This window comes from Maniola hyperantus, chromosome 12, assembly GCF_902806685.2.
Source record: "Maniola hyperantus chromosome 12, iAphHyp1.2, whole genome shotgun sequence".
NCBI classification, from domain to species: Eukaryota; Metazoa; Arthropoda; class Insecta; order Lepidoptera; family Nymphalidae; genus Maniola; species Maniola hyperantus.
Window position 1 is genome coordinate 5,129,971 of NC_048547.1, and position 24,090 is coordinate 5,154,060.

Genomic DNA, 24,090 nt, shown 5'->3' on the forward strand with positions numbered 1-24,090 from the left:
AATTATATTTAATATGTAACTACTTAACCATTATTAGAAAAATGTACAGGAACATTAAGATACCTCGGAAACGCCGCCATTGTTGGCCGTGTGTGTGCAAGATCCTGGTGCACCTGTACATGCTGTACACGTCACCAGATCTGCTGCAGTTGTTGACTCCCTCTTTTTATCGCCCTGAAGTAAATTATTCATTTAAAAATCTATTAAAGGTTCATACCAAGTCAGTAAATTTTCCTCAAACAAAAAAAATAAAACTTTAGTACTACAAACTACACAAGTCAAAGGACCCTAAGTTTAAAATTGCTAAGTACTTAGATGCATACTGAAGTGAATATATGGTTCTGGAACTATTGTTAGTGAGAAGAAATAAGTTAAAATCATAAACTAAAAATCTATAGGCTACTTACAGGCTGTAGCAATCCGAAGTGGCATTAAAGAAAAAATATGCGTTAGATTGCATGATATCAGATTTGAGATGGTATGATGTTTAGCGGGATGTGTTTTGGGCGTTGACATCACTTACAGCACCGCTAGTCTCCGGCTGAGGCGTTTCAGATTTTGCCCAATGGAGGAAAGCCATCGCCTCCTATTTGGATGAATATTATTATTTTCTTTAGCCGAAGCACAGAGTGTGAACACTTAAATGTGACTTGCCAAAGCTGCGTAATTACTTGATACCTACTTAGTTACTAAGTAAGGCATCTTACTCAATATTATTATCTACTTATTGCTTTAAACTTCTCATTCTTAAGTTCATACTCATTTCGAATACATTAAAGCCATTTAGATAACTTGTATAATATATTTACATAGAGAAATTCTTTCAGTACTTGATTCTATCATCGATAATACCAGGTAACTTCAATGAAATTATAATATTATTATACTTCACAAAATGCCTGTAATGATACAATACTCGAGAATAGTAAATGAAATAAATCAATGTCATCAAATAACTACGACTAACAAATATAGTGTATGATACAACTTTACTAACAACAAACCATTCTCACGCACTTTGCTTTTGCCTTGTTAATTTAATGCAACATATCAAAAACATCTGAAAACTAACGCATGCGTACCTAATGGAATGAATCTGTGCTGTGATTACAATGGTCCTATTACTGTTATATTTCTTTTCGTACCTTTGAATTTTGTAACTTACTATTATCTGTACTTCCAAGAAATATAACAGTCTCATATCAGGAATGTGCCAATGATAATGGCGAATGTTCTTACCAAAGGGCTGGCCAGTATAATGCCAATTCTGCTCAGAACTGCGGGCAGTCGCTGTGAACACATTATACAGACATAGTTCACTTGTGGCAGATGGACTACTGTAGTGCGAAAGTGAACACAGACTAGATTGATGTGGCCACACTTAACATCATCTAGGAATACTGCACACCCAACATACAAAAATCTTGACATAATTTTTCTTAATATAATCGTCTAAAGATTCTTTGCAATGTTTTCCATTTTCAGTAAAAAATCATTCTTATTAATTGTAATGTAACGACAAAAATAAGATAATTGATTATGGCCACACAAAATAGTTTCTGTACAAATGATAAGATATTCATACAATAAATTTGAGGAAAATTTTGCATTTGGCTTGTTAGGTGTTCATTTAAATAAAAACATGCATTTAGTAAAATTTATAGAAAACATGCTAGTAAAGAAGGAAATTAAGTTTATGATATTTGAGTCATGCTAAGATCCTGTTAGGAAGATAATATAGATCAAAGAAAACATTGCAAAGAGGAAAATAGAAATTCTAGTAGGTAGCTATTTTATCATTCGTCGAGATTATAATTATTACCTACATCTTTAGTCTGCTTATCATCAAATTGAAAAAAATATTTTAGTTTTTAGCTTTAATAGCTATATTTAGCTTATAATAAGTACTATTAACTATAATATAATGTAAGTGAAGACCTACTCATAGCTACCTGTAAATATTGTCGTGCATTTTGAATAATGCAGTTTATATTTTATTAAATGTCTTTAAGTACGTCTATTATATTTAACACGATTTTAGAATTAACAAGATAGAAATCTTTATAATATTTTAATATTATTAAATGAAAAATTTATAAATAAGAAATTAAAGGCACTGTGCAAGAAAAAAATCTTTTCGCGAACGAACGGTGGAACGCGGTATTTAGATTTTGTTACATTTTCCATTTTTACAGTTCCTCATCTAATTAAAAATCATATAACTTTATATTTTAAACAAGTCAATTATTATCAATTTATCAACGATTAGGTACAATAGTTTGGTGCAACTGATCACGGCAAAGCGTTGCTATGATTATATGAATCACACGTTAACACAAAACAAACGACAAGAATGAGAAGGAATATACCTAGGTTTAATTAATAGTCTTACCTGTGTTACTGGGTTTTCGCCGGGCCTATACACCACATTATGCAGTGGTCTCTTACGACCCACGTAATTGACGCAGACAAATTCTAGAAGGGACGCGTAGATGAAACACATGCATACTCCGTCCCATACGTTCATTGCAGTCAAATTTGATACCACCGGTAGCGTTGAACGGAAACCATTGGACGTTGTAAAGAAATTCAACATGGTCGTTACACCTGTATCAAAGGATATTTGTTTATTAGAAACATTATGATTGTTAAGATACGAATATCTCAGCGTATTACTTCGTATATTGGCTGCTTAAGGAACAATACCTACTTTGCTCTAAAGTCTAAATATGCAGCTTCAATCTTTAAGGTTTTAGAAAAAAGTTTCAATTTATTGTACTAAATGCAATTTAGTTTTTTAATTCAAGAAGATTTTGATCTAAATATTCGCTAGTTAAAAGAACAAAATAAGTTCGATACTTTTGAAAACTAGATAGGTAATACCGTCGATAGGTCGATTCGACGATTATATGTATAAATTGTATATTAAAGCATGACTATTTTGAATGATATCTAAAATGTCTGTTCACTGCAAGTATACTGGATCTCAGCAAGCGTTTTCTAAAATACGCTGGATATTCATATTATGTTCAGAGATACAAACGTGCTAGATAAAAAAAAATCTTAGGTATATTATAATAAAGGTGCTTTAGTAACAAAGCTTCGTGATATCATCTAATTTCATACACAAAATAAAACTATTTGTAGGTACCTACTTAAAAATTTCAACCCTTCGTAATTTTATATAATTTAATAATATTTATATTATTAGATAATATAATATGTTTATTATTGTGTGCAATGGGATTAGTTTTAAGGTGAAGGCAGGTTTAAAAAAAGTGAAATAGATTTCACTAATATATAGACTTACTATTTAAATATAATATTTTTGCAAATAGGTAAATAAAAAGGCACCAAAATTGCGCAAGGTTGGGAATACCTACTTGGGAAGCATAAGAATTTTATAAGATGTGCTTTGTGCTAATAATGTAAGTACTGAACTAGAGCTTTTAATTTCTACGTACCTAAAATCAACACCAACAACATCCTTGAACTGACTTATTGGCAAAAGAAAGATTCAAAAAAAAAAAGTTGTATAGAATTTTCCTCGGCATGTTTACGGTTCCGAATGATATTATAGATATATAGTTTATTGAAAATTGTATGGATCCCTTTCCCTATTAAAAACCCCACTTTCATAGCCCCGTACTATTGAATAGCTAGGTGGTATATACCCGAATCAATGAAGAAAATTGTTATCGATCTTGACTCTCTTCTTCTTCTTCTCTTTTTACTTTGCCATAATTTGAAGTGCCAGATCAGCACTTGACCCACTCTTTGCTGATCTCGTGTAAGATATTAAAAAACAAATAAAACTGACCTATCATAACTCTAGCAGGCACAGCATTCCATTCCAACCAAAAAGTAATAAAAGACGACGTCACCAAAATGATGCCCGGAATGAAAACAGTAGTGAAGTAAAATGATCTATCTCTCGTGAAGATTAGATCCACTTTGAGGCAGCTGTAATTACCTAAAAACGTAAAGCAAAATCTAATGATAAAATTAAAATAAATCAAGCGGTCGAATACGTTGGCATTAAAATGATATTATAACTACATGCCAACTAGTAAGCAAAAGAATCCTGCGAGAAGTAGAATTAGCGTGTTATGAACAGCAGTTGCAGCCACATCTAAGAAGAGAGAAGATGCAAGATACAAGACCGAGAACATTCCATTCGCCAGCCAATTTTACCTATCATGGAACGAGCTGGAACTGCGTTCCATTCCAGCCAAAATGTGATGAAGGAAGAGGTCACCAGGATTATGCCAGGGATAAATACTGTGGTAAAGTAGAATGCTCGGTCTCTTGTAAAAATAAGGTCCACCTTTAGACAGCTGTAGTTACCTGTGAAGTTAATATTATACGTAACGATTGAACATCATACAACACGTCCACGAAACTGTGTCGTGTGTTGTATTCAGTTGTACAATGCAATTATTGGTTATGATAATGTTCGGACATATTCTAAATAACTCTATTCAGTGGCCTTGTAAATTATTTACAGTTACGATAACAAAACCAACTTCTAAACTACGTTCCCGTATGCAGGAGTAATGCGTGTTGTGTATCGACGTGTATTGGAGCCTAGTGTTTCAACCTCTCAAACAGCAAAACAGACTAACTTCTATCACGTGCATTTAAACAATTTCGTGCATTAGTAACGTAACACAAATAATAAGTAAATGTTTGATGATAGTGAATGATGGAAGTACTAGTATCGTAGTTCTCGTAGCCTTTTTCACTTGACTACCACACAACAACGCAATTACTCACACATAAGCGGAATATGAGTTAAACGACAACACCGGACAGGACGGTCAGTCATCCAGTTCAAGCTCAAGAGGTAGGTACCTTGCTCCTCAAATCGTCTCTGGCAAAGATTACATGTCAGGTCTTCATCGTCTTCGTAAAGTGTTAAACCATCAGCTGCTTGCAAAGACGTGAATAAATTCTTACATACTACATTATAAATTATTAATTTATTTATCATGACAATCTTAAATACTCCCAAAAGCTGATACCATCCAACTAATGCAAAATGTGTGTATCAAACTGATAAATAAAAATGATCATGCCATACCTAGCTAACTACTGTCAATTTGCGTAGTCATGTTAAAATATACATAACTAACTAACATAATATCTAGTAAGTATTACAGTAACAATAAGCAGTCACATTTTACGTTATGTATATAATTAGGTATACTAAAGTAAGTATTACATTTCTATAGCACGAAAACTTAAAAGTATGTTTCGGTAAACCAAGACCAAGCTGAAAAGAGTTAATCAGAATTTGTTTCGATTAAGTATAGGGGTTGTGCTCATAACAAAAGAATGTATGTCAGGAACACTAAACTACATAACTTGGGCGCGACCGATATGCATAATATACAGGGAGTCCTGAATAATAGGTATATTTGAAGAGAACATATTATTTTTATTAATAAAAGTCCAATTTTTAAATTAAACACTGAAATTTTTCGTGATAAAAGTAAGGTTCCTAAAAAGTAAATTTGATTCAATAATTAATGCAAATGAAAAAAAATAAAGTCAAAGTTATTGAAGACACTCACACCGAGTTGCGAAAGGTTGTTAGGTAATTGTTATAACAAAAAATCTTGCACAACTTCTTGACAATTTTTATAAAGTGTGTGTAGAAGAACAGTTTGTGTTAGTGACGGCAACTAGTGAAAAATACTTTTAATAAGCCTTACTTTTATGTTTAAGTTAAAACACTTCTACATCACGAATTACAATCACTACTATTTCATAGAAGGTATCCATTGTTTAATATTTTACTAAGTACTTATTATTTTTAGTCAACACTTTTAATTATGATTTTCTGTCGCAAAGTATTGCTTTTAAATAGATCACTGTTTTACCAACCTTAATTATTTTTCGCGACCTACTTTCAATGACACCCTGTATATGCTAAATTAGATTGTTAGTAATGTCATAGAAAGCAATAATATCATAATCATGGCACGTGAGAAATATGTTTTACCTCTCCAGCTCGCTTTATTGGGACATGGAATGGTTTGGTTCTTGATGAGGTAGGCATTTAGCGTCGTTAACGACGGCGACTTCCTTAGCGTGTCTTCGTCGTTTTTCCAAACATATGTTATAGCTGATTGTTCATATGATACTGAAATTAGGTAACACCATATTGTACAATATACATGCTGATTCCTGATATAGCATCGCCGTTTGTTCGATAAATATTTTATACTTAATTAAAATTTTACTATAAATCTTAGTAGTAACTAAGTATATCACGTTGCAAAGATCTTTTGGAGCGTTCACCTTAGTATCTAATCTGTAGAGTTTTTATTTTTAAAACTTTTTCATCAAACTAATCGTTAACTTATACAGACTAATACCTAACTATCAATAAGATCGTAATTAATGAACTATAACGACGACGGTGACGCGACACTCTAAGATAAACCAATTACAATCTAAATATAACAAAAAAAACTAGAGAATATGATTACTCACTACTTTCTAACGCAAATGAACACAATGGGTCATCAAATGGAAATATGTTGAGGCTTCCCTGACAGGACAAAATGAGGTGACGCCGCATCAAGTAGTTGATGGTGCCGTTGCGATATATGCGCAACGCAAAGTGCATCGGTATTATTGGATCCTGGAATAACATTGACAATAATATACATTTACTAAGTATCTAATGATAAGTCTATATCAGCAAAATATGATCTGTCTAACATTGGGTATACACCTAGTACTTTCCTAATTCAAATAAATAAAACCTAAAATTGATTAACTGGCAATCATCATGAAAATAAAACTAAAATAAATAAAAATAATATTTGGACAAAATTTTAATGATTTTTTTTCTAAGATTAATCTATCCTAAACAACTTACTAAACATTTGATATATTTTGCTAAGCGCTAAGCATAATTTCGTCATTATGTAATGCATAACTTACTTTAAAATCTCCGTGCATGATAAAGTAGGTGTCAGGCAGCCAAATATCCTCGTGATGATGGATGGCGTTAAGGAAGTCGTAATGCGACTGATTTGAATACCGTAGTCGAGGATCATACCACTGCTGTTGGAGAAGAAATTCAACCTCGTATTTCTGAAATATTTCATTCAATTAAGTATATTACATTTAAAAAAATCTTCTATTGAAATTGAAAGTCGATATTAGTATAGCAGAAGTACAATACTATTAATCTAAGAAAGAAAATAACTTACAAGACTAGATTCATCTGGAGATGCTAAACTAAGAAGTAGCACGCTAACATTTACGGTGAGGACACCTGGAAACCAATACGGACATATTGTGATCAATTTTAGCTTTCTTTTATAGAAATAAGAGTTTTATTATATGATTAATAAGGAAAAGCAAAACAAAAGAGCCTTTCTCGAAGTACAGCAATCACATCTAAACAGATAACCGTTCGATGGTTGAAGCAGGCATAAACATACATTGATAGCAGACAAGCAGATATAAGATAGAGTTAGATCTAGGTATACGCGCCCCATCTTAGGCCAAATCACTTTTCTATCTTAATCTAGTGTGATTGTGGTCAAGCGTTTGCCTATATTGAATTTAAAAATAAAATTATAAAAGAAACCACATGCTTAGTATCTATATTACAACATCGAAGTGCATGGTCGTTTTAAGTTTATATTTTCTCAGCATTATAATTATTTAGTGATTCCATTAATCAGAACAAAAAACTAAAAAAATCAACGCTTACACGGCTTCAATAAAATATTATGAACACGTATATGTAACTTGTCATTTGTGTTATATGTTTGTGAAAAGAGAAAATTTAATATTTTTATCGAACAGGAATATATTAAGTATGGTAGGTATGTATTAAGAAGATAATATTCAAATTCCTTTTCTGGACAAAAATTTGCCTACATTTGTATTTGAAATTTCAAACAGTTACCTAAGTAGTTGTAGATAATATCGTATGCTTAGTGACAAAAATATGTTAAACATCTTTACTATTAGATATTGGAGAGAATAATATGTTATTATTTCTTTTTATTACGACAGGACAGGGGTAGTAGTGCATACACGAGTAGTCTAACACAAATAATTAATAGAAAACCACACTGGTTGTGCAAATGATGCATTAGTGCATATTACGATGTGTTTCCAAAGCAAAATACTACAAATGCATTCAGTTAACTTAAATAAATATTTATTGAATAATAAAAATGTATTCTTGAGCTAACCTTGATTTTGTTTCTTTTTACAATTAAATATAGATACTTGCAAAAAAGGAACAGACAAATCAAGGTAAGTCCAAATTTAAATTTTTATCATCTTAATCACAGTTATGTAAATCAATATAATATATCAGATAAATAATAGGTACATAAAAAATCAGTGCGGAGGTAGATGCAGTGATAACTAACAGATAAACTTAAAGTACATGAACGGGGTAGACAATATAAAGTGTTTCTCTTTTCAAAAACATAGGACACAACGAACCACGATTGTGCGATCGAGGCCGAAGCGAGGGTAGCCCAATATTATTTTGATTGAGAGTGTCGTTCGGCGAAGTGAGACCACAACAAAATTCAGGATCTGTAATTTAATATAGCCTTGCACCTTGTTGTGATTTAACCTCTCGATCTCTACATCTAATTTAATCTTATTTTCTTGCTGCACTTTGTCTCTTCCATAGGTTATTTTATGATTTTCACCAGACCTTTCAGTTTCTTCTTAAATAGGCAAGTAGTAAATGTATATCAAACAATTATAATAGTAAACTTGAATCAATACTTTTAGCTAGTATTATGTCCTAATAGTAATTATTGTAATTTAATCTGATTATATTTTACTCAATACTTTTGCTTTAGAAAGATTTTTGCTTACCATCTACTGGTGGTAGCAGTCTTTTGTCATAGCGGGAGTTTTTCAGAAGATTGTCCAGAATTTCTTTGTCCGACTTGCCCGCTGCAAAACTAAAATGAAAGAACTCCAATTAAATTCGAATACCTACATCACAAGTAGCTACACACAAACTTATATATATACAAATACTAATGGCCAAGTTGCAGGTTGCGACAGATACGTACTCGTATTGTAGATACGTACCTATTCGTAAAAAGCATCGTTTTGTTTATTATTTCATTAATGTTGGACGTTGATGATGGGGGTCCTAAGATGCTAGAATGGCGACCTCGAACCGAAAAGCGCAATGTTAGAAGACCGCCCACTAGTTGGATAAACGATTTCAAACGAGTCTCAGGCAGCGCAAAACCGTTTCGTATGGAAGTCTTTACAAGCGACCTATGTCCAGCTGTGGACGTCTATCGGTTGACAATGATGATTATTATTAATGTATCGATGTAATATAACGATCGCTATAGTCTATACATTACAACGTATGTATAAAGCAAGTATAAAATAGGACGCGGCACTTCACGCCTGAACAGATGTTTACCATGTTACGTCCGCTTCGCCGCCTGCCAGCCTGCCAAGCTTTTCATTTATGGCCTAGTGTACCCTACAAATATTGTCACTGTCCAACGCGATCTAAAAATAGCTTCACACTAGAATTTTATATAATATCTATCATGTATTTATACCAACTTCTATACTAAGTAAATACTTAGTTGGAATTTATTTTTTCGTAACGCAAGGCTGCCTTTTTGAAGAAAGACTTCTTTAGGCGCGTTGGGTGATTTCGGGAGGAAAATCTTTAAGGTTGCCTCACCGACATGCTAATAATAATAAAAAAATATTGACGATTGAAAAGCAGTTGTAAATTTTTTTTTAGGTTATGACGTTTATTATGCTCAGTGCCAATAAAAATATAAAAACTAAACTAATCAACGGTTTTAACTTACAAATTATGAATTTTAAATTTTTAATACGTACCTACTAGTAAGTACTGCGTACAACTAATTTGGAAATGTAAAAAAACCACCGATGTTTCATAGTTTCAAGTTTTTATTTCAATCCCCTCTGATTGCAAATTTTATAAAGTTGGTGGTTAGGTACCTGGATACCCGTAATAATAATTATAATATGTCTTCGTATTAAACTATGTAGGTATATCTTTGGTTGTCTTTCTAAAAAAAATCCTTTTAATGTGTACTTGTATCTATATATAATGCCCTATCATTCATTTATAAATGTGTGATGCTCTATGAAAACCACGGATTGCCGATTAGTACACATAATTGAATTCTCGTGATCCAGGCTTAGCTATACTTAGTAGGTAGGTAGGTATTATTTCATACGTTAGTGTTCCTAGGTTATTAGCTACCTACCTATTTTAGCGTTGCGTTATTTGCTAAGTTTCATAAATTCCTAGTTTTACAAAATATGAGTTTCTTTTGTGACTTAGGATGTCCTAAGTCACAAAAGATCCAAATCCACTTTGCAAGATTGGTGTTCTATGATAACTTTAAGTTAAACTTTATCGATAGGTATATAAATAGATACCGATTGAGTAGGTAAATGGAGAGAACGACTAAAAAAAATCCAGATCAAGATTATTAAGTCTAGTCAATTATGAATGAAAATGGCTGAATATACTATATTTTAATATACTAGTACTATATAATATACTAGCTGATACCCGCGACTTTGTCCGCGTGGATTTAGGTTTTATAAATCCCATGGGAACTCTTTGATTTTCCGAGATAAAAAGTAGCATATGTCAGTCTCCAGGACTTTAACAATACCCATGCAAAAAAATCACGTCGCAACGGAGCGACGGACGCTCCGTTGCGACGTGATTGAAGGACAAACCAACAAAAAACACACTTTCGCATTTATTTATTTATTATTTTATTTCCACATAAAAAAACCACTTAGGTACAATATTGGTTTCTTCGTGCTCGTAAGAAAATTTTATAATATGGGAAGTGATATGGGCAGTAATTATACAATCGATAAGTACTGCAAGTCGACGTTTATATGAAACTCGAATATATTGTAAAGGAAAGGAATAAAAATAAACTATTCACAGTAGGTATAAGCGTTCTATAGAGATTGTTCATTGTATGCTACAAGGGTGGATTGCTTCGTTTAGCCTATAATGACCCCGTACCAAGTGTCTGTGTTAAATAGGTTAGCCATCTATTAAGTCATTTTCAGGATTTCTACAATAGAAGAGTGAAAAAAATGATAAAAAAAAATCCAAAAATCTATCTATATACTTTCCAACTCTGTCTCTAGTCAAATGCTGGGCGCATGGATTTTGTAACGAATTATAGAAATCGGGGCTAAATCAGAGCAAATATCAAGTTTTTTAACTTCAGTATTTTCTGGGTTAATAGGTGTGTAGTCGACGGACGGAAAGGACGAGTCTCAAAAATTCATAACTTTTGGTAATCTGAAGGTCAAAGGTCAAGGGTAACAGTTCGTCTTCATAGTATTTTTACCAGTAGGTACGTATGTATAAATTAATACTTGAGAAAAGAAAATCTGAAAGATGAACGGTCTGAGGCCTGAGCATAACTTGGAGCTGAATTCGATTAACATTTCTTTGAAAAGTACAAATACTAAATATATAAAAGGAAAAGGTGACTGACTGACTGATCTATCAACGCACAGAAAGAAAGAAAAAGAAAGAAAGAAAAGAAAATGCATTTATTTGTTGTTGGTGTCACAGATAAAAACAAAGTACAGTTAATGTAACATTTTCATCTGTGACACCACCCCAAATGGGTGTACAGCTCAGCATAATGTCTTGCATCATATGCGTTAACACACATAAGACGCAGGACGCTGATTTTCAGCTGTGACCAGGGTGACGCCACAGTTACAACCTTACATTATAAATATAACACATAAAATTAAAATGAAGCACACAACAGCTGACACAGCTGAAACTACTGGACGGATTGGGCTGAAATTTGGCATGCAGATAGCTATTATGACGTAGGCGTCCGCTAAGAAAGGATTTTTGAAAATTCAACCCCTAAGGAAGTAAAATAGGGTGTTGAAATTTATGTAGTACACGCGGACGAAGTGGCAGCCTAAGCTATTTTTAGAATAAAAATATGTATACTTACATATCGGACGTAAGTGCAGATGCTCTGCTGAGCATGAGGAGGACAGCCACGGCGCGTGCCACAACGCATGACCAACCCATATTAGGACATCTGCAAAATATCATTTTAACAATTAGGTACTATTAATTCATCATCATTATCATGATCAACCCATCGCCGGCTCACTACAGAGCACGTGTCTCCTCTCAGAGTGAGAAGGGTTTTGGCCATAGTCTACCACGCTGGCCATGTGCGGATTGTAGACTTCACACACCTTTGGATTACCAGTACCACACCACACATTATGGAGAACTCTTAGGTATGCAGGTTTCCTCACGATGTTTTCCTTCACCGTTAAGTAAATCAAGTGATATTTAATTACATAAAACGCACATAACTCTAAAAAGTTAGAGGTGCGTGCCCGGGATCGAACCCCCGACCTTCGATTAGAAGGCGGACGTCCTAACCACTAGGCTATCACAGCTTATTACTATTACTAGTTACTATTAATATCTAGCTGTCCGGGTAGTACCTACCTACCGACATCATGTGAGTTGACCCATTCCGGCTATACCTACTCAGATATAATTTATCCAAATGCTTTCTTCTTCTTCTTCTTCTCTTAATATATGGCTTTTTCCAGTGCCATGTCAGCACAATGCACTTTGCCAGGAAATGCTTTCTTAGTGAGACCTTGAAGGTTTTAGTTTCCACCCGTTCAAAAATCGCCCAACGTAATGTGGTCTATGTTACGGACAATATCTCCATGTAAAATCTCAAGTTTGTGAAATGAAAACTTCTTTACGTTGTTGCAATTGCAATTTTGTAGTTTTTGTGATATAGTATTTTCAAACCCGCTATGTATAGCGTGCAAAACACTGGTCAATCCCCCGGTCGGGGGTGGGGCCCCGCCTACGATGCGGCATCGACTCCGAGTGGCCTACTTACGCAACGCGTTTTTTTTTGTGGTAACATATCAGTAATCATCAGTACTATCACCCGTCTTCGTTTTTGCCAGCGTTCTGGTTACACCTTGTATCTAATTTTCCGCGATGTATGGCTACCTTAGCTTAAAAGTAAATTTTATGTAGCTTTAAAGCAGTCTAACGCGAAGGCTATTTGTTGTATTAATCACGGTGCGTTCCTGCCCTAACTAATCTGCGAGGCCACCTTTTTTCTGATAGCCTAGCATTAAATACATGACCTACATTTGCCTACCATTCGACATGAAACGCTATGACGTCAATCGAATTTTTCTGATATTAAATGATTGCTTCATAAAAAACATGTAATATTATACATTACCCAGTAATTACTGTAATGGATATCTCTATATATTACATTTATTATATTATATATCGGTGCGGTATTATATTATATCAGAAGCGGTGATAGGCTAGTGGTTAACTTAAGACGTCCGCCTTCTTTTCGGGAGGTCGGGGGTTCAATCTGAGGCATGCACTTCTAACTTCTCAGAGTTATGTACGTTTTTAAAATAATTAATTAATATCACTTGCTTTAACGGTGAAGGAAAACATCGCCAGGAAACCTGCATGCTTGAGTATTCTCCATGTTCTCAAAGGTTTGTGAGAACATGAAGAATTGGGCCGCATTGGGCCAGCGTGGCAGACTATGGCCTATAAACCCTTCTTATTCTGAGAGGAGACCCGTGCTCAGTAGTGGACCGGTGGGTCGATCAAGATGATGGTATTTTATATCTATTACTAATGAATTCCTACGTATTCGTCCAACAAAGAAGAATATTATCGCGCATCTCACACAAACACGGAGATGTATAAAGATAAGTATACCAACTTATAACAACCGATGGAGATAAATTAGTACAGGCGTAGCAATACTGACAATGCTAAATAGGTAGTTACCTATCCTGTTTTATTTAGTTGTTAATATTATTAATCAATACGAATTGCGGAAATTATAGTGGTACTTAATAAAAATAAAAGTACAAAGTAAAAGACAGACAGACTGTCTAATATGTCCCAACCTGACCTAAACTTACTTTAACATGCACCGGGTAAAAAGTTATGATTAAATCATTAATCCAATTAGTTATTTATTCAATATTAATGTTACGTGAGTCACGTAACGCTGCGACAAATAAAAATAGTACACTACCTAAGTACATTAGTAGTTAGGTAGGAGTTTTTCATCTGAAGAGTAGAAAGAGTAGAAAACTCAAGGGAAGGCGCGCTTTCGCAGTTTCCGTGTCTCCTGCAATGCTAGTAAGTATGTTGATACCTTTAAATCCTTTGGGATATCATGCCTAAGTCGATAGGGGTTTGTTGAGGATTATCTGAGCTATAGGTAGACGTAGCAAATGGATTACGTCAGAACCCAAGCCCTGACAGAGGAATTACAAATATCTTCGCCTTTAGGAATTCTCCGACTACGAAAGTCGCAAACTGTGTTACTACAACAGCCTTCCATAGCAGCGTACAACCACCACGGAAGTGGCACCACCAATTGCGCATGTTTTTGTAAGTACGTGGGAAATTCTATTTTTTAATATTATAAAAATATTTTACCTTTCTGCTGACTGCAGAGTGTTGTCGACATGTGGAGATTATCTCAACCAGCCCGCGCTACGTTAGGCCTCCGCAGCAACATCGTGAAGAGTGGGTATCTAAAATTAAATAAAACAACATTATAATGTGTGCAACCAGAAAAAAAAGTTGCAGTAATATCTAAAAATAAAATCGGTCAAGTGCGAGTTGGACTCGCATATGAAGGTTTCAGAACCATCGTACACACACACATATTATTAATAACGCATATATATTTTTTTAATTTTTATGGCGGCCATTTTGAAATTTTTACTCTATGATAATTTTTACGGTTCACGAGATACAGCCTGCTGACAGACAGATGGACGGATGGATGGACGGACAGACAGCGGAGTCTTAGTAATAGGGTTTTGTTGGCACCCTTCGGGAACGGAACCCTAAAAATAATTAACGAATGAAAAATTATATTTTATCATCTAAATTATTCCTATATTAGCAGCATCTTTGTTACGAAAATTAATAAAAGAAAATTTTTTCTTTCAGATAGCGACGTATTTTACTTATTTTTCGCTCAAGCATTTCAGTTTCCCAAGTTTATTTCATAACGAAGCGCAGAGTTTGCGTCGACTTTTCAAAATGCACCCGTGGCTTTGCAAAAAGGTGTTTACTTTTTTATTTTACTATTTTTAGTGACTTCAGTAATTTGCCCAGATTCATTCAAACTTTTTAGGACTAACACTAACGAATTTAACCAATGGAAAAATATAAATGAAAATAAATGCTTTTTTAATAGGACGAAATGTAAGTAGGTAGGTAAACCTAATAAATCTCTTCAAATCCCTATAATAATAATAATATGATTTTGTATATCTGATTCATTACGGAATAAATAAATTGCAAATATAATAATAATAATACCAAGAAAATGTAATGATTTTAGTTTCAAAATAGCTAATGCCTGCGACTTATTTACCCCCATAGGCGTTGAATTTTCAAACATTTTTTGTTGTCATATTAATTGCTAGTTAATTAGTGCTATTAGGTATCAGCACAAAATATATAATATGGTATCAGCCCGAACCGTCCAGTAGTTTGAGCTGTGCGTTGATCGATCAGTTAGTCAGTCAGTCACCTTATTCTTTTATATATTTCGAAGATAATGATAGTTGGTATCTACTCTTTTTTAATATTTATAAAAATATTAAAAAGATGCATATTATATACCTATGCCTAGTAATAGAATAGGTACTATTTAGGTAAATTAACAAAACGCGTAGTACCTGGTCTTACTTCAAGTGTTTGTAGAATAACAGACTGATAAGCGTCCAATTTTGGGTTACATTAAAGAGCGGGCCCTGAAACCACCAGGGAATCTAAAATATTCATGGTTTGTGTACTTTTATTAAACAAAACAACATTTTCTGGCGCAAACGGCAGCCATTCCCTTCTTTTACTGGCAAAAACAAGCCCCTGATTAAATTGGCTTCAGTTATTTTCAAACATTATTCACCTCCCACACATTAAACACTTACTCGTAATATTAACACAACAGAAGCTTTACATATTATGTTAACATTTGTAAAAGAGACTTGGCAAGAATATACATACGGGAAAAAGGTCGGTTCTCGGTGAAAGACAGCCCTTTTTATTCAGTTAACATAATTGTGTAACTTACTTGTACTATGCAGAATTGGAAGAAAAGAATTAGGAAAGGAATCTAACTTGCATATACCTACCTACACTCTGAAAAAAATTATATGCTTATGCTCGCGACTTCGTCCGCGTGGACTACACAAAATTAAATATCAAACCCCTATTTCACCCCCTTAGGGTTTGAATTTTCAAAAATCCTTAGCGGATGCTTTTAAGTCATAATAGCTATCTGCATGCCAAATTTCGGCTCGATTCGTCTAGTAGTTTGAGCTATGCGTTGATAGATCAGTCAGTCAATCAGCCACCTTTTCCTATTATATATTTATATAAAATTATGTTCTAATTGATCGAAAACGTTTTTATATTTTTTTACTATTTTATTATTTTTATACTTACTTAATTCCTCTGACATTATGAAAACACGATGTTTTAGAAATAAACTAGATACAACGCCTCAAGCATCACCGAGTAATATCGTTCGCGATGGAACTGGAGCGGTTAATGCATTTACGTTTAAAACTAAAGATGTTGTAAACAACGTTGTTTTTAGTATAAAACTAAAGTAAAAACATTTTTAAAGTGTGATAGGGACAACATCATCAATCAAGGTTTCGTATCTCCAGAGAAAAAAAGTAATCCTTAGGAACCCGAAGATTTCGTCTGTCTGTCTGTCTGCCGTGCCTATCAAGACCAGTCGAAGGAACCAAAATGTATATGAGGTACTTCCCACTGACCTAGAATCATGAAATTTATTTATGAAAATTTGGATGCGTCTTTTAGCATAAATGAAAGGAAAAAAAACCAAAAACCGTGAATATGTAGTTTAGTACATCACAAAACAGATAAAAAGTGTAACTTATACGATGGTATGGACAACGGAACCATTCTTGTGCGAGTCTGACTCGCACTTCAGCAGTTTTTTTATGTATATTGACACGTGTTCAACTTATTACGTTTACGTTTATTTCATTATCATTGCATGTCAAATGAAAAAGGAGAACATTCTGAGGTCATAAATACGAATATAATACAATATTTAAACCTGATTTAAACATACCAAGCGATTGAAAATCAATTTTACAATAATTTTATTATTAATAGTAGTCGGGGTTTAGTGCTATTTAACTTTATCTTCTATTAATTATGAAGCTTCTGGTAGATTCTCTAGCAAAAGGTTGAAATTGGTAGAAAACTCTAAAAACACACATGAAACGCCAGTCCACATCATGAGGCATCATGCTAGCTGAATTCAATACTTTTTATGACCTGAAATAGATGCACTAAATCGCCAGTCGCCGGTGGTAAAAGTATCTTGTGTGCTTCGGCTTTAGCTAATTCTACGGAACAGCGGAAATGACCTTAAATAAATCAATGGACGTTATCAGTAGGTATTGTCATTTAGGAAAAAATCGAGGCCTGACGGTCTGAACTGTTGCCAACTATGAGAAGTCCGTTATGCTGTATGCATGAAATTGAAAACTGTGCCAAATATCACAAGTAGGTACCTACTTAAGGAGAATCTACTTCCTTCCGCGACGAAACTAATGAGCAACTCATAATAATATAGTAAACTCGTACTTAAGTGAGTTAAAAATTCAATTCGCTAAGCTTGCTAAGGTTGAATTTATCTAAATAATATATAAAAGGAAAAGGTGACTGACTGACTGACTGACTGACTGATCTATCAACGCACAGCTTAAACTAATGGACGGATCGGGCTGAAATTTGGCATGCAGATAGCTATTATGACGACATCCACTAAGAAAAGACTTGAAAATTCGACCCCTAAGGGGGTGAAATAGGGGTTTGAAATTTGTGTAGTCCACGCGGACGAAGTCGCGAGCATAAGCTAGTTTTAAGCATAAACTTCCTATGGTATTGAGCTTGCCTGATGATAATAAATCTTCGTGGTTTGGTGGTGGGGAATCGAGTCCCTAATAATTTTGGTATCACTAATGATACTTTTTTTACCGTTTTTAATTACATTACTTATATTCTTTTGACAAAGATTCAATTGTTGAAATTATGTATAGTATGTATGTACCTATAGTAAAGGTCGACTTTGTAGTGTTCGAGTAGGTACGATGCCGCGTAAAAACCAGGTTTATTTTATATGTTACTAGCAGATGCCCGCGGCTTTGCCCGCGTGGATTTAGGTTTTTGAAAATCCCGTGGAAACTTTATATCTTCCAGAACAACAATTAACCTATCTGTAGTAGCCCGTCCCCAGGATGCAATGTAGGTATCTCAGTACAGAATTTCGTAAAAACATTTAAAAGCATGATTCTTCAAACATCCCGTGGGAGCACCACGATTTACGATTCAATTTCTTACAGCATCAGGGTTGAGGAGCTGGGTCCTTGAGTTCAACGATAAAGTCTTTAAACCTCCAGTACCTCCAATATTAATTTATAACCGACAGTTTCTAAATCCCATCAGTTTTGGTGGTCAGGTCCCGTACAGCATCAGGATTGAGGAGTTGGAATCCAACTTTTTTGTACAACAATTACGCAAATCGGTTCAGAAACCTCGGAGATTTCGGTGTATGTAGGCAGAAAAACACAACTCCTCCTTTTTTGAAAGTCGGTTAAAAAGTAACCTTTTTAATCCTTGGTTAATCCTCTACTTGTGAAACGTGAAAGTCCCGTCAAATTAGGTTCAGCCGTTCCGGAGATTAGCAATGATTAGGACTAGAAATGTTTATTATTTTTAACCGACTTCAAAAAAAGGAGGAGGTTCTCAATTCGTCGGAATCTTTTTTTTTTTTTTTTTTTTATGTATGTTCCCCGATAACTCGAAAACGCCTAGACCGATTTTGAAAATTATTTTTTTGTTTGAAAGGGTGGTCCCATTTCAATTTAGTGAAGATCTGATGAACATCTTCGAAGATAGATACTGGAACTCCTCAACGGATAAGAGTAAATTGCTCGCGATCAGTGTAATAGCTTAGTAAACAGTACACTTTTAACCAGTCATAGCATAATTCCATGGGGCCACTAAAAATTGTGAAATAAAAATTTTTTACAAAAAAAATAAAAACCGACTTCGTTACACAAACACTAAAAATTGAAAAATAATTTAATTTATTACCGAATATATTATGTATACAAGAGTTAATATAGTTCCATAATAATATTTTTTGGGGTCGGTGCCAATGAGGTGCCATTGTGGAGTCCCATAAAAATATGAAGTCTAGACGATTCGCGCAGCTAAAGCTAATTGGCACCGGCACCAAAAAGTATTATACTGGAACTATATTAACTCTTGTATACATAATATATTCGGTAATAAATTAAATTATTTTTCAATTTTTAGTGTTTGTGTAACGAAGTCGGTTTTTATTTTTTTTGTAAAAAATTTTTTTTGTTATACTTGAGATACAGTCCGCTGACAAACAGACTGATGGACGGACGGACGTCGGACAGTGGAGACTTAGAGATAGAGGTCCCGTTGGCACCCTTCGGGTACCGAAGCACAAAAAGATCATTTGAGGGGAGCGTTCACGACCTTGGACGATCTAACCTAAGGACGCGCCTCGCATGATTATTCCCCTCTGTCAATAGTAATGGATTTTTAATCCACTGCGTTTATAAACACTGTTTGCGGAATCGATTTTGTCATTGTCAGAATCGTTTTCGATGTGTGACGACGTCTTACACGCTGGGTGAAAAATGCCTGTTTGTGCCGTTAGTGAGTGCAAGAACAAATCATACACATCAAATTTACAAAAAGATGGAATTTCATTTCATAAGTAAGTATTTTTGGTGTAATAAACGCTTTCTATAAATTAAATTACATAAATTATTATAATAAAATAACAATCGAGAACTTTACCGATTCAGTAATTGAGTACGTAATAATTCGGTAGAAACGAGTCACACTCCTCACGAGACTATATTTTGTTTTTTCTAAACAATTGCAACCCTCGATATATACAAATTAGGTTAAAATTTGAATACGCGTGAACAGCATGAAATTACGTAGTAGTAAAAATAACACTAGTCTCGTGGGAAGTGCGGTATACTATAGACGGAGAGCCAGCGCCCAAAAAACTGTTTGAATTTACTAAGGCAAATTTTTTGCGCATACTGACCAGCTCTGTCCCCATATTCTGCTGACTAACCATTACAACTTTTATTTATATGCAATATACAAGTTATATAACAATTTTCAGCCTTAGTAAATTCATTTTATTACCTCGCAGGTACGACACCTTTGATAGCGCACCTGAGTCACTGTTCTCAGGTTCACTTGACTGACCGCAGTATGTTTGTGTACGCAACCATTCTAATGAACTATAAAAAAATTAGCCTTAGTAAATTCAAACAGTATTTTGGGTCCTGGCTCTCCGTCTATAGTATACCGCACTCCCCACGAGACTATAGTGTTATTTTTACAAAAATTTTCAATATTAGATTTAATTGCATAGGACATAAGGTTCGATTTTTAAGAATCATGTGATAGTGATTGCGGTTCGATTATCGATATCGATGAAAACATTTTCTTTATTATTAACGACTAAATTACCGTCTTCAAGTCAAGTAAAGAATAGTTATTATTAATTACCACAATTTTTTCGCTACCTATACTTGTAATAAAACTGGTCGATTTCTGTGATTTCACGTACTTAATACATTGAAAAAAATATTAAAGCAACGCAATTTTAGTGATAGGCGCGAAACGGGGTAGGGTGTCTCTGAACTGGGTAATATGTAGCTAAAAGGTGTACCTTTCTCAAGGATGAGGATTAGGTAATAATTTATCATAATCGTTTTATTTTTACAGATTTCGATATTTTTACAGAGAGAATCGCCAAGAATATACATAACATTAACCTAATGGTAAATAATGACGTGTTAAAAATAGAAGAGGCCACCGTGTGTGTTTACTAATTTATTTTCATAGTATCATATCTGTCTTATGGAATTTTGCTGTGGGGTAAAAGCGGCAGGTATTGAGAAAATTTTTGCATTGCTAATCTGTAAGGGCAATACGTGTAATATTTAATAACTTACATTTAATTTTTTTGGACAAAGAGTACACCATATTGGAATTACCATGTAAACCCAATGTGCAATAAATAAATGATTGATTGGAAAGAAAAAACATTTTATTGATTGATATACCTACTAATTATGTTTGGTAGGCTTTTGCGCGGTCAGGTTTATTTTGTATTATATAATAATATAAGTCATTAACTTGGACGATCTAACCTAGGTTAGATCGTCCAAGGTCATTAATAAGCACATTTTCACTATCGAAATTTTAAATGAAAATTTCGTTATATAAAAAAATACAAAAGATTAAAAATGATATAAAATAAGTAAAAAAGTATGTGCATATTTTTTTAATAAATATTTTTCTTATTTTTACGTTGCATTATTAGTTTTTGGGATAATTATCTATTAAGTGAGGTGAATGTATGCAAGAATACGCTACGCTGACCAAACACTGGTTTTAAGTAATTAAATACGAGTAATAAATTCTTACTTCTACTTTTGTTTCTGAAAAACTATCGATATATTTTAAAATATCGATACGGTAGCATCGCAAATCAATTTGACTGTCTTACACTCGTAATGTCTTTGTATGTTGATGTATATAACTTATTAGTGTGCGTAAAATGTAGTAGTGTTGAAGATTTAGATATGTGTGTGTTAATAATGACACAAAACTTTGTTAAGTGAGTGTGTCAAGTTGTCTATGTAGTGTTTCCTCGTCCCGCACCAAAAGTGACAGAAATTTTTATTCGTAATATTAGGCGCGTTACAAGTCCATAGGTTAGATCGTCCAAGTTCACGACGCGCGACATCTTGCATGGTAGGTATCTAGTGCATTGGCATGCGACGACGGTTCCTTAGCTCAAAGTTTATTTACCTTGTTGAAACGAATTAAAATTACCTATTTAAATGCTTATCACGTACTTATATTAAAATCCTTTTTGCATAATATTCCTCTCTGAATAGTTCCCGCAGTTGTTCAACAGGGAGATAAACTTGGTTATTGTTCCTCAGTTCGAGTTTATTCAGCGGAGAGCTATTTGGACTGTTGACATCTTTTCGTGGCTTTACGTTTTCATCCTTTTAGGTAAGTATGACATTTGGGATATTAACCTAAACGATAAACGGTCGGTTTATGTTTCAAGCATGTGTAAGCAATAAGCATGAGGTACCTAAAGGGAAGGTCCGCACTTTCGTATAAAGCAGATCTTTATAGAATAATACATACTAGTAGGTTAGGTACCAGTGGCGAAGGGTGAAAATCTGTAAAAGTGAAGCCGGAAACGTACCTACTTACCTAAAAGAATATCAGCTGTTCCCCATCGATTTTTGTTTTCAAAACTTAATTTAGAAAAATTACTATCGTTACGTAACAAGAAATCTGTTAAACAACAATCTACGTGAATTAAGGCCATTTCTGATTTTGACTTACCAAACTGAATCAAAATAGGCTACTTGACTCATATCTAATTTCGTCCAATAAATGATTATTTATTATAGTATTTTGCTTAAGACAACGAAATATATCAATAACAATTATTAAAAACGCAGGATGGATATATAAATCCAATTTTAAAAAATACAGTTTTTATTTTTATTTGAAACGCAGAAAACGCTGTCAGCCATGATGTGACGTCATTAAATATGTAAACAAAGAAATGTCATCCCTATGTCACGCGGGGACTAACGTAGTATCCATATATATAAAATTTAGAGTCCTGACTAACTTATATATCAACGCACAGCCTAAACAGCTGGTCCTAGATACATGAAATTTGGTTTGGAAAGGATTTTTTGAAATTCCACCCCTGAGTGGGTTAAATGGAGGTTTGAAATTTATGAAGTCCACGCGGGCGAAGTCACGTGCATAAGCTAGTTTTTATATATTTCTAAAAACTCATAGTAAACGTAAAAAAATATCGTTTTCTCTTTATAAATTGAATAAGTTATTAAGTAAGACTTACAACAAAGTGATCTTTGCAAAAATAAATTTGGGTTGAAGTCGTTAGTCATATAGGATCCCTTTAAGCAAGTCTTTGCGTGTTACGTATATTTATTTCACTGGGCACTCTAATCCACAACTTTCCTGTGGTCTTTATCGATGCGTTTTTTACTTTCTCGGATGATACAATAACGATAATTACTATATTTTTCATGTAAACTAGTATAGAAGTCATGTTTATTAAACTTTGGGAGGTTATGCTGTTGTTTACAAATGCATGACGTCAGAGCACAGATAATCTATCGGCCAAACATGGCCGACCAGTGTTTTCACCTGTCTAAGAAAAATATATTTTTAAATTAAAGTTTTACGGTTATTAGGGCGCAAAAAAATATAGTGTTAATTTTTTTGATATAATAGGACAAATATTAACCATTTAAGACCAACTTAAAAAAAGTGTCAAGTAGCCTATTACCGTGAACTTACACTTATGCGGTATAATACGGTAACTCGGATTCTAGCGGCTTACTTACGTCAAATTTGTCTGACCTCTGTCAGAGTTCCAAATTCGTATTCGCTACTGGGCCAGATTAAATTGGTGTGCTCTTTCTTGGCGAACCGTAGAGCGAGACAGACCTAGTTCGCTCCTTTCGCTTTCGCTAGGGAAATGAAAGAGATAAATACTAAGCAAAAATCTAACTAGGGAATCCGATATTTTACGGCTTACGGTGTAGGACTGTAGGTGTATGTTACTTACCTACATTAGCTGTTAATTAGTAATAACAAAAAAAAATTGCATTTGTGACGATCGAACCTTTGTATTTACGAACGTATTACCGAATTTATGTGAATAGTACCTACTTACGCTATATTATGCCAATTCTTAAAGGGAAGCCGATAGGAATCGTGTTATATTGACTCATCGCCGCTGGTAGGTACGTATAGTAGGTACGCGACAGGTT

At 34.0% G+C, this 24,090-nt stretch overlaps 1 protein-coding gene across 42 annotated transcripts in view; it reads right to left on the bottom strand.

Annotated features, from left to right (window-relative positions):
• Positions 1–24,090, bottom strand: part of pHCl-1 (pH-sensitive chloride channel 1) — a 64,811-nt gene that overhangs the window by 4,599 nt on the left and 36,122 nt on the right. For 3 of the 42 annotated variants that reach the window (XM_069502174.1, XM_069502172.1, XM_069502173.1), the window contains exons 2-16: positions 14,555–14,652; positions 12,030–12,119; positions 8,875–8,963; positions 8,488–8,583; positions 7,230–7,294; positions 6,958–7,110; positions 6,502–6,652; positions 6,008–6,148; positions 4,855–4,929; positions 4,195–4,347; positions 3,821–3,973; positions 2,393–2,607; positions 1,240–1,290; positions 524–586; positions 64–174 (exon numbers count right to left, since the gene is read on the bottom strand). In XM_069502174.1, the coding sequence (XP_069358275.1) occupies positions 64–174; positions 524–586; positions 1,240–1,290; positions 2,393–2,607; positions 3,821–3,973; positions 4,195–4,347; positions 4,855–4,929; positions 6,008–6,148; positions 6,502–6,652; positions 6,958–7,110; positions 7,230–7,294; positions 8,488–8,583; positions 8,875–8,963; positions 12,030–12,109 (1,596 nt within the window). In that variant the 5' untranslated portion in view covers positions 12,110–12,119; positions 14,555–14,652. Of the gene's footprint in view, positions 1–63; positions 175–407; positions 587–1,239; positions 1,291–2,392; positions 2,608–3,820; positions 3,974–4,194; positions 4,348–4,854; positions 4,930–6,007; positions 6,149–6,501; positions 6,653–6,957; positions 7,111–7,229; positions 7,295–8,487; positions 8,584–8,874; positions 8,964–12,029; positions 12,120–14,554; positions 14,653–24,090 lie in introns of those variants that run through there. The other 39 variants (XM_069502199.1, XM_069502179.1, XM_069502178.1 and 36 more) reach the window with 31 other exon arrangements.